Source organism: Gallus gallus, chromosome 12 (assembly GCF_016699485.2).
Source record: "Gallus gallus isolate bGalGal1 chromosome 12, bGalGal1.mat.broiler.GRCg7b, whole genome shotgun sequence".
In the NCBI taxonomy this organism is placed as follows: domain Eukaryota; kingdom Metazoa; phylum Chordata; class Aves; order Galliformes; family Phasianidae; genus Gallus; species Gallus gallus.
The window spans coordinates 19752776-19768554 of record NC_052543.1 but is presented as its reverse complement, the minus strand read 5'-3'; the positions used below and the strand labels follow the sequence as shown (position 1 = coordinate 19768554).

General features: G+C 51.4%; 1 protein-coding gene across 1 annotated transcript in view; it reads left to right on the top strand.

Moving 5' to 3' along the window:
- PLXND1 (plexin D1) overlaps positions 1–15779 on the top strand; it is a 66531-nt gene that overhangs the window by 3735 nt on the left and 47017 nt on the right. The window contains exons 2-6 of the mRNA XM_414455.7: positions 9681–9857; positions 12329–12460; positions 14169–14269; positions 14890–15019; positions 15506–15680. Of these exons, the coding sequence (XP_414455.4) occupies positions 9681–9857; positions 12329–12460; positions 14169–14269; positions 14890–15019; positions 15506–15680 (715 nt within the window). The remainder of the gene's footprint in view (positions 1–9680; positions 9858–12328; positions 12461–14168; positions 14270–14889; positions 15020–15505; positions 15681–15779) is intronic.

The following is a 15779-nucleotide window of genomic DNA, read 5'->3' as shown; positions in this document are numbered from 1 at the left end:
AAAATCTAATGATGGACTGATTAATTCTGAATAGGCACTGGGCTGAAGTAGCCGGTTGGTACAAATAGGAGCGCAGCTGTTAGGCGTAACGCTGTGTGAAAGGAAAATCATTGCCCCCCTGTGTGCAGTTCTATCTAATTGAATGCTCCTCTCCTGCAGCACCCCGCCCGGTGCAGCCGGGGCCGATGGGTGCATGTGCTGCAGTGGCACTGCGGGGCTCAGTCTGGGGCGGCTCTCGGAGCACCACTAAAAAGTCAGTGAGAGGTGAATGGCAGCAGCAGCTCTGGGGAAGGAGGGTGCCTCAGGGAAGGGTTTGGTTTGGTTGCGTTCCTGCTGTGCCAAGAGTGAGTGGGTGAGCCCTGGGATTGCTTTCCCACAGCAGAAGTAGCTTTCTGTGATGAAGTTTGTATCAAATAGTGGACTGCTCTCTAACATGTGGCTACACGGACCCCTGCATGAAGGCATGGCTGCTGTGTGGCCTGGAGCCCGGGTCAGACCGCCTGAGCCTCAGAAGGGAGGAGGAACACAAATGCTCATCAGCACCTGCCCACATCCCCACAGCAGCCGCTGACTGCACCCCGTGGGTCAGGTCTGGCCTGCTGCACCCCCACACCTCCCTGAGCCCCCTGAGGGGCAATGAGGAGGCAGAGTGCTGCTCGTTGATGTTAGATGTGCTACCCTGGGGATCTGCATCTATCCTGGGAAATGTTTTGGACTCTACAACTCCAAAAAGGCTGAAAATGCTGTTTGTTTTCTGTGCTGAAGAACTTGGACATGGCGGCACGGGATAACAGTATGTTTCAGTGCTAATTCTTGAGTTTCTGGCTTTGTGTCAGATCCTGCATGCTCATAAAGCACAGTGTTCTGTGGTGCACTGATGAGATACCACCAGTGAGCTTTGCTGTGAGGGGTGGTTAAATAAAACCAGCTCCTTGGCAGGCTGTACAAACCCAGTGCCTGTGCTCGGGCAGGGGAGAGCGGTCTGAAGCCAGTAAAGAAACATTCCCAAAGAAAAAGCTCACATCCACATGGGAAAATGACAAAGCATCCATCGCATCCAAACACTGAGGCGTCTCCGTGGGACTGGGTTTTATAGGAGCTGTGCCACTTTGAAGTGCTGGTTTATACTAATTCAGAAATTCCAAACATGAAAATAAATGTGATCCAACCTTCCATCTACTCACAGAAATCTGGAGGATTACCCACAGAGAGGAAACTGGAAATTTGCACTTAATTTGTGTGTTGGGAATAAGGACGAGCACAATGGGTTGCTGCTATTGGCAGAAGGTGCTGTGTGTGGAGGTGCTGCGCGTGCATGCACAGAGTGCAGTGTCACACAGCACTGCAATGCAATGCTGCGATCTCTGCTGCTGGTACTCCATGAGCAGTCAGTCCCCGCCCGTCCCCATTTCCATCCCAGTCTCCCTGACCTAGGCAGCAACAGCTGAAGAGACCTCCGTGTACCTGTGGAGGTTTGGGCTGGAGTAGAGCCTTACAGGGCTTTGTGCAGCTTTACAGGATGTCAGCAGGTTCAGACCTGGGCTGGGGGGAGGAGTGGGGCTGAGGGCAGGGGTGAGTGGGGCACATGTGGGTGTGGATGGTGCAAAAACATCTCACCCTGCCTCCCAGCAGGCATCTATTTAGACCCGTAGGCAACAGCAAACATGTGACATTTCAGTCTGGCGGCCTCTGCCAGCAAGTTGCTGGAAATACAGTAAGGCTGAGACCCCAGCTGTGGTAATTTATTGCAAACACGGGGCAGGCTGGAACCTGTGGCGGTTGGAAGAAATCAATTAGAAGCACCTGAGTGCTGCCTCACGCTACCTACAGCAGTGCAGCCTGGCCCCATGGGCTTGCATTGTGGCCACCCAGCAGGGCTGTGTGTGCATGGCTGGTCCTTGGCACAAGTTTGCAGCACCGAGGTGATGGATGGCATTAAAGCTCCCAACTGCTGTCTGCAGGACAGGGTGTGATGGGGCTTGACCTGGCCCAAGCACTTCCCAGAGGGCTTTGCTTTTATTTTTATTGCTGGATTGGTAAAGAAAAGGTTGCAGTTCTTGTTTTCCTTTCAAATGGGAATGTAACATCTTGCAGCAGGTGGGGGAGGTGGCAGACTGTCAGCAGTGATCTTCCACTTTGGAGAGAGTGGCAGAATTTATTCCTGAGTGGAGGAGTCCCGCTGGGTCTCATGCCTGGACAGCAGTTCTGCTGCGTGCTGTGTGCCAAGAATGCCTGCATTGAACTAAGTTGGGAAGAGCCCGTGCAGGTGTGCTGTGCTGATGTGACCAGCTGGTCCCAAAGCTGTAGAGGTTGTGCCTCGGGGCCTGCTGAGCATCAGCAGGGCTCGTCTGCATGGGGAGTGCATGGAGGCTCCGGTACAGACCTGTGCTGGGGGCTGGAACTGTGGTGTCCCACTTTTTTCTTCCATCGCAGCATGACCTCGAGCAGCAGTGGCCTCATGGGGCTTGGCTGCTGCTGGAGCTGGGCTGCCCCAGCTGCGGGTCACTGCTCTCACAAGGTGCCAGCAGCTTATGTGTTCTTAGTGGCACTAGAGCATTGGTATTTCAGTTCTAACCCAGAAGCAACATTGCCTCAAAGTCTGGGTTCTGCTTGTATGTACCTCTCTGCTATTTGAAGGGCATGTGTTCCTCTTTCTGTTTCATCTGCTTTTAAAGTACTACGCTGTATCATATCCCTCACTTCTTGAGGAAAACCCCTCCAGCCCTCAGGTTTTCATCCCACTGTTTGCTGGCCACCACCAGCATTTAACGGGCTGAGAGCTGCTGGAGTACAGGAGCCATCTCTGGTGGATATCCCAGCAACAGTGGGCTGCTGAAACACGGAGTGTGCTAGAAAATAGCTGTGTACGGAGCTATTGCTTTAGGAAGGAGCTGAGAAAAGTTTATAGCACAGTGAGAGAGAGCACTCAGTAAGAAAGGGGAGATGTGGAGGGTGGGGGCATTTTAATTCAGCATAAAATAGCTACCAGAGGTGTTGTACCCATCATCCTTTGGTATTTCTCACACACCAGGTTTGGGCTGGAAGCAGTGCAGAGGCACTGATGCTATGTGCTGCTGCATGGGATCCTGGGGCTGCAGTGGAGCTGCAGAATATTGGAGCGAGGGTTGAGGAAAGGCTTTGTACCTTCTGGGGAGGTCAGCACTGTGCTGCCAGTCCCTGGCATCACCAAGCTGTAATGCCATGTGCTGAGGTTTGGTACCACATGAGTTGCAAAACACAGTGGATCTTCCCAAATAGTTTTGGAAGGGTCAGTTTATGTAGATCTTGAAAGCAGCAGGGAAAAAAAAAACTCACAGCTGTAGAGAAAGAGAAACCCTTCTGTGCTCTGACCAAAGAAGAGAGGTGTTCAATTGCTGAATCCCATTGGACAGATTTTGAAATCCTTCTCCTAGTTGCAAATAACCTTGCCGTGAAATAGGCCTTGCAAAGAAGATGGGGATATGAAATCCTGGCAAGCAAAAAAACATTGTGCTTTCAGAGAGGTGCCTGGAGAAGGCTTTTTGGGTTACACCAATGCTGTCTCTGCAGCTGTGGGTCTGGAGATGTGTTCAGACCTTAATCCCTTCTCACTTTCCGTAACCATCCATGCAACTTGTTACTTAGATTTCCTTAGTCCCAGAAATGCAGGCAGGAGCGTAAAGGCATGTCTGGGAGCAGCACGTGTCCCTTATGGCATGGCTATTCTGAGTGCAGGCAACGCTGAGTATGGGAGAAGCACCCAGGTTTTACTGAGGATATGTAAAAGAAGAATGGAATTCTGCTCATTATCTCAGTGCTTAATTGATTTGGCAGAACTAATTAGAATACAGCAAAACATTTACTATAAACTATTGTTAGCTGCAATAGATTTGAACTGACACACACAAGAGGTCGATGGTGTTAGGTAGAAGTTGTTACCCTAATGGATGCTTTTTTCAGCCCAGCTGCGCAGAGCACCGTAGATATGAAATGCTGAGTGCGAGCAGCAGCTATAAGAAAAAGTAACCTCTGATGATCGAGTGGCCAAACTGCTCACCCCAGACTCCTTCCTGTGGAAAGGAGCTCGGATATTCTGAAATTGGTTCCTGAAGCCAAAGCCAAGCATAGATGAGAAATACAGCTCGAGTGGTGGAAGGGATCCTCTCCCAAGGAAAGAGCGGCTCATAACATACAGCCTGAATAAAGCAGATGTCATATTCCCAGTAGTTTAGCAAGGACTTTCAGCCATGCTCAGCAGCTGGATGCCCTGGGGTGCAGGCAGTAGGTGGTGGTTTCTGCTCCGTGTCCCTGCAGAACAGGGCAGAGGAACGGCACTCCCAGCGGGGGGATCTGACGGCTACACGACCTCCGTCTGCTCTGTCACTCGCTGCTCTGACTGCGACAACCCCTCGAGCCTGTTGTTCATTAATCCTGCTGCTTGCCCCTTCTGTGGGGATTTGGTTGTTTAATCTGAAGCATTGTATTTATTGCAGGATGAGGACCAGTGCTATAAGCATGACTGGTCTTCCTGGTGGCGGCAAGGAGGTGCAGTTTGCAGCCTTTGTTTCTCTGCTTCTTGCAGTGTATGGGACTGTGGTGCAGGGGCATGGTGCTGTCTTGGGGTGCCCGTGGGGTGAGCTCTGCACAGAGCTGGTCATGGTGGACTGCTGGGGGCCTTGGGGTTGGCCCTCCTCCTGAAACCAGCGAGAGGTAGCACTGATGACACTGGCACCTCTTGCTTCTGCTTGTAACAAACCCTGACTGATTCTTATGCAGCTGCAGAGCAGATGTAACGGGATGAGAAGTCCCAGGAGAATGGTTGTCCACGGTGTTTGTTGCAGCCTGCCTTTCCCATGGCATTTGTCACTGTGCCCACCTGGTTTCACTCACTGTTTGCTCTGCTTCCTTAAGCTGGGGTCACTACTCTGAACTCTGTGGTTGTTTCCATCAGGTGAACTCCCTGAGTGATACTGAGGATGACGGGAGCTGGCAGGAAGCAATCAGGTGCGAGGAGAGGAGAGAACGAGGAAAATAAAAGCATTCCTGTAAACTAAAAGCAAAGATAAGAAGCTAAAAAACTGTGAGGCATCAGGTGCTGTGCAGGAGCCAAAAGGGCACTGTTTGGTGTGGGGGTGACGTTGGTCTGCTGCAGGGGGCAGGAACTGGGGAACTGATACAGTCATTTATGTCTGTGCAACAAATTCTACATCTATTCTGCTGGTTGCCGCTGGCTTTGGTACAGTGAATGCTCGTTTGTCAAGGGAATGGTGATTCATGGGGGTTTGACAGAGGGAATCTGTTGATAGCTTTTCATAAGCAATTACTGCAATTCAACAAGTCGTTAACTTTCCCAACTTATGGCTGGAAAGCTCCTGCTGGGAAGGAGCAGCCTGGGCTGTGAGCAGAGCTGGTGGAGCCGGGTGTTACCCACACGCTGCATGGATGCGGCAGCATGAGGAATGTTCCCCACAAAACATGGGCAAAGCCATCACTGAGCAGGGCTGGTGCCGGGGGCTGCAGTCCCATGGCAATGCCTCGAAGGCTGTCAGCCCTGTGTCAGGGCACAAACAGGCACAGGGGTCAGCAGAGGTGTTCCAAGAGCTGCATGTGGCCTCTTGCACACTTCAGACCCTTGGGGATTACACCTGGGCAGATGTTACCTGCTGGCAGTGGTGCTGTGCCAGGTATGGCGCTGTGGGTTAGGCGGCATTGTGCAGAATGCAGCAGTACTGCTTCCTTGCTCTCAAGACTTGCAGCCTGTGTAAACAGCGAAGCCAGGTGCAAATTTCATCTTAAGCCTTTCTTAAGGACATCTGTGGTGCTGTGGGGATGCTGATTGCACAGTGTGCGTGATTCCTGCAATTGTGATTAATTTTACGGGTGGAGCTCAGCCCAAGTGCCTCCACAGGTCAGGAGTGCACGGATTTGCCTTACTGCCTAAAACCATGGTGGGAAGTCACAGGAGCTGATAATGGCCGCCTTTGCGGCAGCACCACAATTAGAGACCGCTTACGTTTCAAGTGCCCGAACAGCGGAGTCCTCTTTGGAGGATGACATTTTCCTCCAGGCATCCTACAAGCCTGTTTTTGACAGCGCTGGTTGCAACACTCGGGCAGATAAACGCGTGATTGTGTGTACAAACTGCTGGCAGTGCCAAGAAGACTCTGCAGTGAATAGCTGTGCCTGGGGAGGGGCTCTGGCTGAGCCCAGTGCTGCCGGACACAGACCAGCACTTGAGCTTTCTGTCCTTGCAGAGCAGCTGAGAGCTGCGCCGCCGCTCGCACCGCCTGTTCTGTGGTCGTGTCCATGCAGTCTCTCCTCATTTTTCTCCCCGTTCAGCTCTGAATCCATGACCTGCTATTCTCTTTGGACATATTCAAATTATTTTCGGTGTTCTATCTGCAGTGAGAGATTTTCCTGAGTCATATCTACATGTTCATAAGAGCCCAGTGGTTTATGTTGAGGGAGACGGGAGATAAGGCTAGAGCCCTTTTATCACAGTGTGTAATGGCCTGAAAATGTCAGTTGTGTGAAAGCAACTGCCAAATTTTGAGCCTATAAGGATGGTTCTAAGTCCCACAAATCAACAAGTTTGGAGCGGATTATCGGATGTTGGCTGTGTCATTTTCCCAGGACTCCAGGCATGTTGGGAGCCAGCACTTTAATCCACTCTGATGCGATGCTCAGAGGGCTGGGCACGCTCTGCTGCTGCTGCCACACTGCGAACCGTTTGGTGGCTCTGCGGTGCAGCGAGGAAGGGTTTTCTGCTGAAAGCAGAAGCTCAGGGCTTTTTTCTGGTTTTGATTCAGAAATAAACTCCATCTTTGCTTAAGAACTATTCTTAAGGTTACAAAGACAGGATACAGAAATCAGTACGTTTCATAGATTTCCTGAGTGCTGCCTCACCACTCCTCTTCCTCCTTCTGTTTCCAGCAGACTTCCTTCCAAAACCGACATCCTGTAAGCCTGCCCCTGGGGTGCAGCTCAGGGCTGGGGCCTGCTGACGGAAGGCCTGGCACGTCGCTGCTTTGGTTGGTACTGGTTTGGCCCTGAGATAAAGGGCTGGACTTGCACCACAAACACAGCCAAGTGCCTGAGCTCTGATGTGATTGGAGATCTTCTATCTCTTCCCTGCTTTGACTCTCTGGTCACACTTGGGTTAATCTGACAACCCTCAACTTAGATGTTGCTCCTTGGTTTGTATTAATTTGCAGCAGTTTTGCAGTGTTGCAGGAATTCCAAGCATGCCCTGCTCAGCATGGCTCAGCCTGGGCTGGCTGAATGCTGGCAGCAGCTCGTGCCTGTGTGGCTCCTGCAGGGCATGAGAGTGGCATGGCTGAATGGCTGGGGTGCAGAAGGAGCTGAGTCTTACCTCCCCCAGTACTTCTGTGGGTTACCGAGGATATCTGTGGTGTGTAGTGGAGAAATAGTGGAAACACAGTAAATACTTGTAGGGTAATTTGGAAATGCAGATGATAGAAAGGTACTGGTTTGGGGAGAAAACTTCTGTTCCTGCTTTCCTTGCTGCAGGGCAGGTCAGGTTGGTTTAAGATGGAGCAAAATTTCACTCATTCTGTGTCAAGGATCCTTTCCAGCACAACTTCTAAGTGAAATTTCCCAAGCTGCAGTGTGATCGTCTGGTGCCTGCGTGAGGATGTGACTTGGTCATATCCTGTTTACCCTAAAATGACGGAGCTAAAATATCTCCTTGGTGCTGCAGTTTACAGACAGGAGCGGCATATTGTGTCACCCCACCCGGGAGCCCAAGTGAGGGAAACACCATCTGTCTCCTCCTGTCCTTCAGAAGAGCTGATGTCATCAACAGAAAGGTGTTTTAGAGGAAGGATGTCTGTGACCAAAATAATGCTTGGCCTGCTTTACAATAGTTACATCCTGTTTACCACAAAAAACACTTTGTTTTTATATTGGGTCTGTAAACGTGATTTATAAACAGGTGGGGGTGACAGATAAGGAACTTCCATTGGCTTCAGCCATCAGCACGCGGAGCGGTCCCGCTGTGCTCCACGAGGCTGCTGCAGTGGCATGGCTCCGGCACCCAGCAGAAGGAGCCCACGGAACTTCGGTTTGCAGACGTTGGTGATGAGTAGTAAGAGGAGCAGGGAATGTGTCCCCAAGATAAATTAGTAAAACCAAGTGCCTTTCTAAAAGTTTGGCTGTGAGTGAAAGAGACCGTTAAATCAGAAAAATGAATGGCTTGCCATACTCTGTGCAGAGCAGGAAGAGATTGTGTTGCCCAGTTACAGAGAGAAACATATACACTTGAGAATTTGGGCTGCAGTTTTATTTTTTAATGGAATGAAATGCTGTAAAACTGCAAAACGCATTTAGCAGTCGCTTGTGTCCGCCACTTGATCCTTTCATCTCGCTCCCATTCGCGCCACGCAGCAGCTCCGGGCGCATCCATCCCTGTGGGGCTGAGTGGGGCTCTTCTTGCTGTGCCCCCCAGGCCTGCAGCCAGGAGCTGATCCGGGGCTGGGCGCTCTGAGAGGAGAGCTGCAGACAGTGTGATTTGATTCCAGGAATTCAGGTATGGGACTGGTGAGCTCAGTCCAGGAAGGAAAGGATTTTGGCAAACAGGACACTCATCAGCTTCTGCCTGATAGAAGCATGCAGTCCAGTATCCCCACATTTGTTCTGCCTCAGTGACACTCCTGGTTACTGTTCTGGGTGGGATATCCACAGCGTGGCTTATTTCAGCAGGGCATAAAACATGCCTGGCAGCGGGCTGCAGGCTGAGCTCCATCAGCACAGAGCTCCAGCAGTGCTGCCTGGCGTGGTGTGTTTGCCTCTCTCAGGCAGGGCTGTGGTTGCCACTGCTCCTTGGCTGGCACCAGCCTGCACGTACCCACACTTGTTGGCCTGTAGCTGTGTGCCAGTGCCTGCGAGGGTGACAGCTCAATTGCAGCCTTCGAGATGAGCTTGAAACAGTGCTGCAGCTGATGTGGTAATGGTCCTCTCCATGCCCGTCACTGAGCGGCGCCGGCTGTCCCCACAGTGCTTCTTCACAGCTGCTGTGGGAGCGACAGCAGGTAGATGGTCGGCAGCCAGACTGCTGTGGTATTCAGGCGCTGCTGAATCCATTCACATCGTCTGAGCAGAAATCATAAGGAGAATCTCAGAGGACTCTGGGTGAGAGCAGTCATAAATCTGGGTACATCTTGAAGGGGAAGGAGAAATATGAAGCGTCGGTCTGGTTGGTAAATGCTGCTGTCATGCAGCAGTGGCGCTAATTAATTTAGCACAGGGTGGTCAGGTCGGCTGTGTGCTGTGGGCTATGGATGCCAAATATCCACTCACAGACTGCATTCATAGATAAGGACTCCTTACAATTTGTCCTCTGCCATCGCTCTTTCACACCTGACACGGGTGCGGAGCCGCCACACCTACCCAGTGGCTCCCCCTGGCAGTGCCAGGCACCCAGCTCCACAGGAGGGCTTTCTGCCAGGACTGCGGCTCCTGGCCCCACGATACCTTCAGTTCAGCCAGGGTAACGCAACCGGCTGACAAAAGAAGCCAGATGCAGATAACGAACATCTTGCGAATGGCTGCAGCCCCGTGTCGTCTGGTGTTTCCCTGCTTGGTGGCAAGGTGTTTTCTGCGGGCCTGGCGGTTCATCCCTGCTGAGTCCTGGTGAGCAGTAACTGCTGTGCTGAACCACTGATGTGTGCGTATCCCTGCAGCTGCAGCCAGAACAGCTGGACTGTGGAGCAGCGCACCTGCAGCACCCGCTGGCCATCGTGAACCCCATCACCGCCACCCCCGTCTTCACCTACAACGGCCTCACTGCTGTGGCGGTCGCCAGCATCAACAACTACACCGTGGTGTTCCTGGGCACTGCCAGCGGAGGACTCCTGAAGGCAAGTGTGGGAGTGGGGGTGGGGGATGGGGGTACAGGGCAGCCGCTGTTGGTGTGGTTGGCCCATGATGGGAAGTGTGTGTTACCGGGTTTCTCTTAGCACCTGCTTTCATTTGGCAACAAAGAGGTAATTGGATGCTGCTGCGCTCTGTGCAGTGACGTGCACTGCCTGGTGACTGGTGGCTGTTAATTACCGTTCAAGGCTGCTGCTCGAGCAGGATGTACTTGATGAGACCTGTGCTGAAAATTTTAGTGCGTAGTATTTAATTATTAATGGCTCTTCTAATAAACTTTCCCTGTGAGCTGGGGGCCTTGGAGGGCTCCACGTGGGCAGGGGAATGCCGGGCAGTACCTCGCTGAGTCCTGCACAGGTGTGGATCCCTGTGCCTGGCAGAGCCAAGGTGTTGATTTTATGCCTCACTCCAAAGGCAGTGTGGAGCAGCCCAGTGCCTGGAGCCAAGAGGCAAGCTGGGGTTTCAGTAACTTCAGGGCTTGAAGTTTGCCAAAAGAAGTTTTGATTCCAGACAGACACAACAGTTTAGTGTGTTCTTAGCATCAAAAGTCCATAGAGGAGGAGGGGGAAAGCCCTGGAGGAGAAGTATGGCTGACAGATAGCTACTGTGTGTCAGCCTGCAGTGAGCAGTACTTTATGTGGAATACAGGATCAGAATGCTTGCAAAGAAGAAAACGGATCCCATCTCTTCCCTCGTTTCCAATGCTTCTGGCAGAAGTGTGGGAGAGATCAGAGGACGATGGCTGCTCTGACTCCTGCCTGTAGGGGCAGTTGGAGCGGGCACACCTTCAGGTGCTGTGCTGGGGGAGTGTGTGCCACACACAGCACAGAGCGTTCACGCAGCGTTGACAGCTCTCCTTCCATTGCCATTGCAGAGCAAGCAGCCTTATCTACCGAACCTCCATTAGGGAGAGGCTCCTGGCTCCCCTTTGCTGGGATAATTTGCTCAGATAGCTCTAATCTAATTCTGCAACACAGCTGCATAACCAGAAGCCCTTTTACCTTCGGGGTCCTTGTTATTTGGCACGGGATACAAGATACTTCGCGTGAGTTATCACTTAGATTTGCTGCCTGAGAAAAGACAGCAAAGGGGCAGAAGTAGTGCTCGGCCAGCTCCTGCCAGCAGCAATTATGGCTGCCAGGGAGTGGGGAATTAATCAGATAGTCTGCAGGCGGGCATCTCACGGGGCCGTTATCTGTGCCATGGCCAGAAAAGTCATTAAAGGAGCAGCAGCTCCGTGTGGTGCAGGGGAGGGTCCGGGCAGAATGAGTGTGGGATCACTGCGCTCAGAGGGAGGGACCCGGGGCAGCAGCTGGGAGCAGCGGGCATCAGAGGAGAGCTCAGCGAGGAGGGAAAGGGTGGCATAGAGCTGAGGTGGGCACCAGGGCTTGGTTCCTGTGTGCTGTGGGTGACCACAGGCAAATTATTTGGCTAGCCAGGTTTTAAAAGTGACAGCGATAGCTCCCTTCTTTCTCCATGGCTGCTCGCATGGTAAGCACTGTGTTCAGCCTGCACTAGCTATCTGACCAGGACGTGTCAGTGCAGCTCTAGTGCAGGAATTAATTAATCCTATGTTAATTAATTAATCCAGACTTTAGAGAGAGCAGGCTTGCTTGGTCCCTACAATTATTGCCTCCCTAGCAAGGAGGTAGGAATTTTCCTCACTCCCTTCCAGTTTTAAGCTGAAAAGTGACTGTCATGTGAAATTGTGTAGCCCTATTGTTATTTCCTCTCAGCAATGCCACATTTAATTTGCTGAGCTCTCAAGTCAAATGCCAAGACATTCTGGGATCTGAAAAGCGGGCTGACACTGTGCAGCCTTTTCCACGACTGCGGGTGGCTCGCGGGTGGTTAGTGAGGCAAGGTGGGTGCAGCTCTCCTGCTACAGCTGTTGTGGTCCCCGGGAGTCAGCAGCGATAAAAGCTTCTGGCCATGAATGACACAGTTATTTTCAGATAAGCAGGGAGGAGGAATGCCATGTTACATGTCCGCGTTGCTGATTGCTGCTGTTTTTCATTAAGCCTTAGAAGTGAAATATTCTTTGTAATAAAAATGCACATATGTATGTAGTGAGGGCTGAAGGCTGATGCCATCTACATCAGGGTGCAGCAAGAGCAGCACTCAACACATGCTGTTGTGATGCTGAGATGGGATCGGCATTGTGGCCATGTAGGCAGGCAGTGCTGCAGGCAGGACCTGAGGCTGTAAGGATTCCAGGGGGGGCCGTTGCTTCAGATAGAGGAACTGAGGAGCGGGAGTGGCTTCCCTGTGCCACACAGCTGGCTTTGCCATAAAGCTCTATGTCTGCAATCTGTAAAGCAGTTGAAGGTCTGCAGCACTTGAAGATATGGAATGCCTTTAGACGCCTTCTTTATTCTTGCTTATAACTGAGGAAAAATAATCTTCTCTCCGTAGTGTTTGAGAAATGGTCTCAGTGCGTGGCTTCTTCTCACTACAGATTAACCTGGACACTGCTATGAGGGTTGTCAGCAGGAGATCCATCTCAGTGGCTTATGGAGAGCCTGTCCACCCCGTCATGCAGTTCGACCCCTCTGATCCCACCTACCTCTATCTGATGACGTCCTATCAGGTGAGCTCTGCATTCACTGCCCATTGAGTAGCGTGGTTTACCTCGACTTGAGCACTGAGCTGAGTGCAGGAAGGAGCATTATGATGTGCTGCAATGCCAGTGGGCAGAGCAGAAGAACCGGGGCTTTGGCTGCTGTTGTAGCACCCCTCTGCCCTTCCTAATGCGGTGCCCATGCCTGTCATGCTGCTGGCAGCAGGACTGCAGTGATGGGATCACCCACCCCATTTCCTCCATGCCTCCACCCTGAGCAGTGTGATGACACTGGGGCCACTGCAATGGGATGTGGGCAGTGGGCTACGGCACTTTCCCTGCTGCTGTGTCCAGTTGCAGTGGTGAGGTGCAGGCTGGGTCTCCATGCCTTCCGGCTGGGCAGGAAGCTGTGCATTATGGTTTGCTGGCTGTATTTCTGGAGCAGTGTGAGTTCAAATACACACAAGACTTTTTCCTGCCTTGTGATGATTTGCTGCTGTCTGAGGCAGGGAATATTCCCGTTATTCACATTGGCTTCCCTGTCTTTGTAGTGGTGAGATTAAAGGAAGAGTGGAAGATATCTAAACTGATCCCACTTGTGGGAGTGTGGTGATAAGCTGAGGCTGTTGCTTTATAGAAAACTGAGAATTATGGCATGCGGTCTGTGAGGAGGCTTTGTGGAGCCCCAGCAGAAAGGCTGCCTGCCAGGAGGGCTCTGCAGGGGCAGCTCCTGCACAGCCGCTGGCGGAGCGGGGATGGGGCTGTGTGAGCCTGCAGCAGGTAGGAACAGACGGGCTCGTCTCCCTCAAGTGAGCAGGGGAGGAAGATGAGAGCTGAGCACTCCGGGCTCTGGTGGTTTGTCCTGAATTACATTTTAATCTGTCAAAACAGATGCACAACCACAAACGTTACATGTTGCATTTATATTTCTAAGCTCTAATTCCCAGCAGATTGGTCATTATCATTTCACAGAACACTCCCAGGATGCCTCTCCAGGTGATATTTCTGACTTTCTCCTCTCAGCTCTCAGGCTGTGCTGAGGGCCTTATTCCTGGCTGGATAAAGCTCTGAGAGCAGCACCTGTGCTGCTCTTGTCTGCTCATTCCTTTCCCAACAAACCAGACATGTTAATGTGCCACCAATACCTGGGGAGGCTCCCGGGGAGCAGAGCGTGGCCAGGGCACTCCTGTTGTTGGCCTCTGAGTTACCAAACTCAGTTTTTCCTCCCAAGTGTTCAGAAATCAAAGGAGGAAAAAGCAGAAACTGACGCACACTTTCCCTTCAAGTGTGCCTGCAGCAGTACTGTGATCTTTGTAGGAACTAAGGCTTTCAGAATAGTGTGGCTTTCTCATCAGTTTGGAAATAACCAAATACCATTGGGCTGTGTTAAGAAAGGAGCTCTCTGCAAGCCTGAGGAGCTTTTCAAAACCAAGGAGACGCTGTGAAACCAGCCCCAGCCATCTCCTCTGAGGCAATGGAGAGGTGTTGTGTCACTCCCCATCACTTTCCCATCACACTCTGGTGCTGAAGATGCTGGCTGAGGAGGAGCAACCCAGCCCTGGACAGCTGCAGCACCAGGCCGGTCCAGTCATGCTGCCTGTGGTGCCTGCTCAGTGCTGGTGGCTGCAGCAGTTGGGCTGGGCTCTGCACTTTGCTGCCAGCTGCACCACCACAGTCAGGTGCAGCATTTCTGTGGCATTATGAAACGTTTGGATGCAACCATGCTGTTATTGTGCAGATGACACGAGTGAAGGTGGCTGCCTGCGAGCAGTATTCAACATGTGTGGAGTGCCTGGCTGCAGCCGACGCGTACTGCGGGTGGTGCACAATGGAGACCAGGTAGGACCTGTTGTGTCCCGATGAGGGATGGCAACAGCTTTGGCCCTTGAGGCCACAGACGGGCATTCTTGGTGGCTTTGTATTTCCACCAGTCTTTGTTCCATCCTCACAAAATAAATGCTTTTAAAAACAATCACATATGCCCTCCTATGAGATGCACTTTTGAGCCAGCGTATAACAGTAGTTGCTACGCTGCAGGTAGCTGCCAGTGCAAGGAACATCTTGCAGGCATCCAGCCATGGGACTCCTAGCCCCAGCGCCCTGCTAGAGAATGTCTATAACCCTTACAATTATTAGTTATGGGTAGGAGACAACACTCAAATGGAAGTTTACAAATGTAGACTGAGTATTTACAGACTGAAGTCAGAGAAAATTTCACCTTTCCTTCCCTGTTCTCAGCTGAGCATGGCCTGCTCCCACTTTCCCTGAAACCCAGTGGTGCTGATGGGTGCAGTGGCTCTTATCATGGCACCAGGTACTCAAATGTGGCAGCAGAGCTTTCTCCTTAACTGCATGGATGGAGGAAAAAGGTCTCAGGTGCTTTGATCGCAGGGGTGTCAGTGTATTTATCAACTGTTCTGAAAATAATCGAACACCAGTTGTTCCCTTGTGTCCTGCAGGTGTTCTCTGCAGCACGAGTGCATGAACTTCACAGAAGCCAATTTCTGGGCGAGCGCAAGCGAAGGAGTGCAGCAGTGCCCTTCCATGACCATTTTGGAGCCTGAGATTAATATTGACAAAGAGAACCCGGTAGGACTGATTGTTTTTCACTTGCAGGGTGGTGATGCACTGAACAGGTTGCCCAAGGAGGCTGTGGATGCCCCATCCCTGGAGGCATTCAAGGCCAGGCTGGATGTGGCTCTGGGCAGCCTGGTCTGCTGGTTGGCGACCCTGCACATAGCAGGGGGTTGGAACTGCATGAGCATTGTGGTCCTTTTCAACCCAGGCCATTCTATGATTTTTCTATGATTCTATGGTTCTGCTGTGCTAACCACGTGCACATCCCAAGGGGGCTGAGCGGGGGCTGGGCAGGCAGGTGCTGTGGGCGTGTTGTGTGTCAGCTGATAATGCACCAGTTAGAGTGTTTTTAGAGTTCAGAATGCACAAAATGAGGGCACACAGCTATCTGTGCACTTGTTTTGGAGTTCTCAGCCTATGAAACACTTCTGAAGCACTGAAAAATGCTAAATATGATTTTCTAAGCAAATAACTGATTTTTTATTCCCCCAACTGTAGGTCCTGATAATACAAATAAATGGGACTATCCCAAACCTAAACGGAACAAACATTTCATGCGATTATGGAAATAATATCCACACGGTCGCCAGAGTTGCTGGAGATTATGCAAACCAATTTATTTACTGCAGTTTACTTCCACGCCAGAAATACCCTGCATTTCCAGAAAACCAAGGTATGTGAAGGAATATAAGCTCAGCCCATTCTTGCCACTGCTATGGAAATAGTTTTTCATGGTCCTTTTTTGCCTGGTTGTATGTGCATATAATGCATA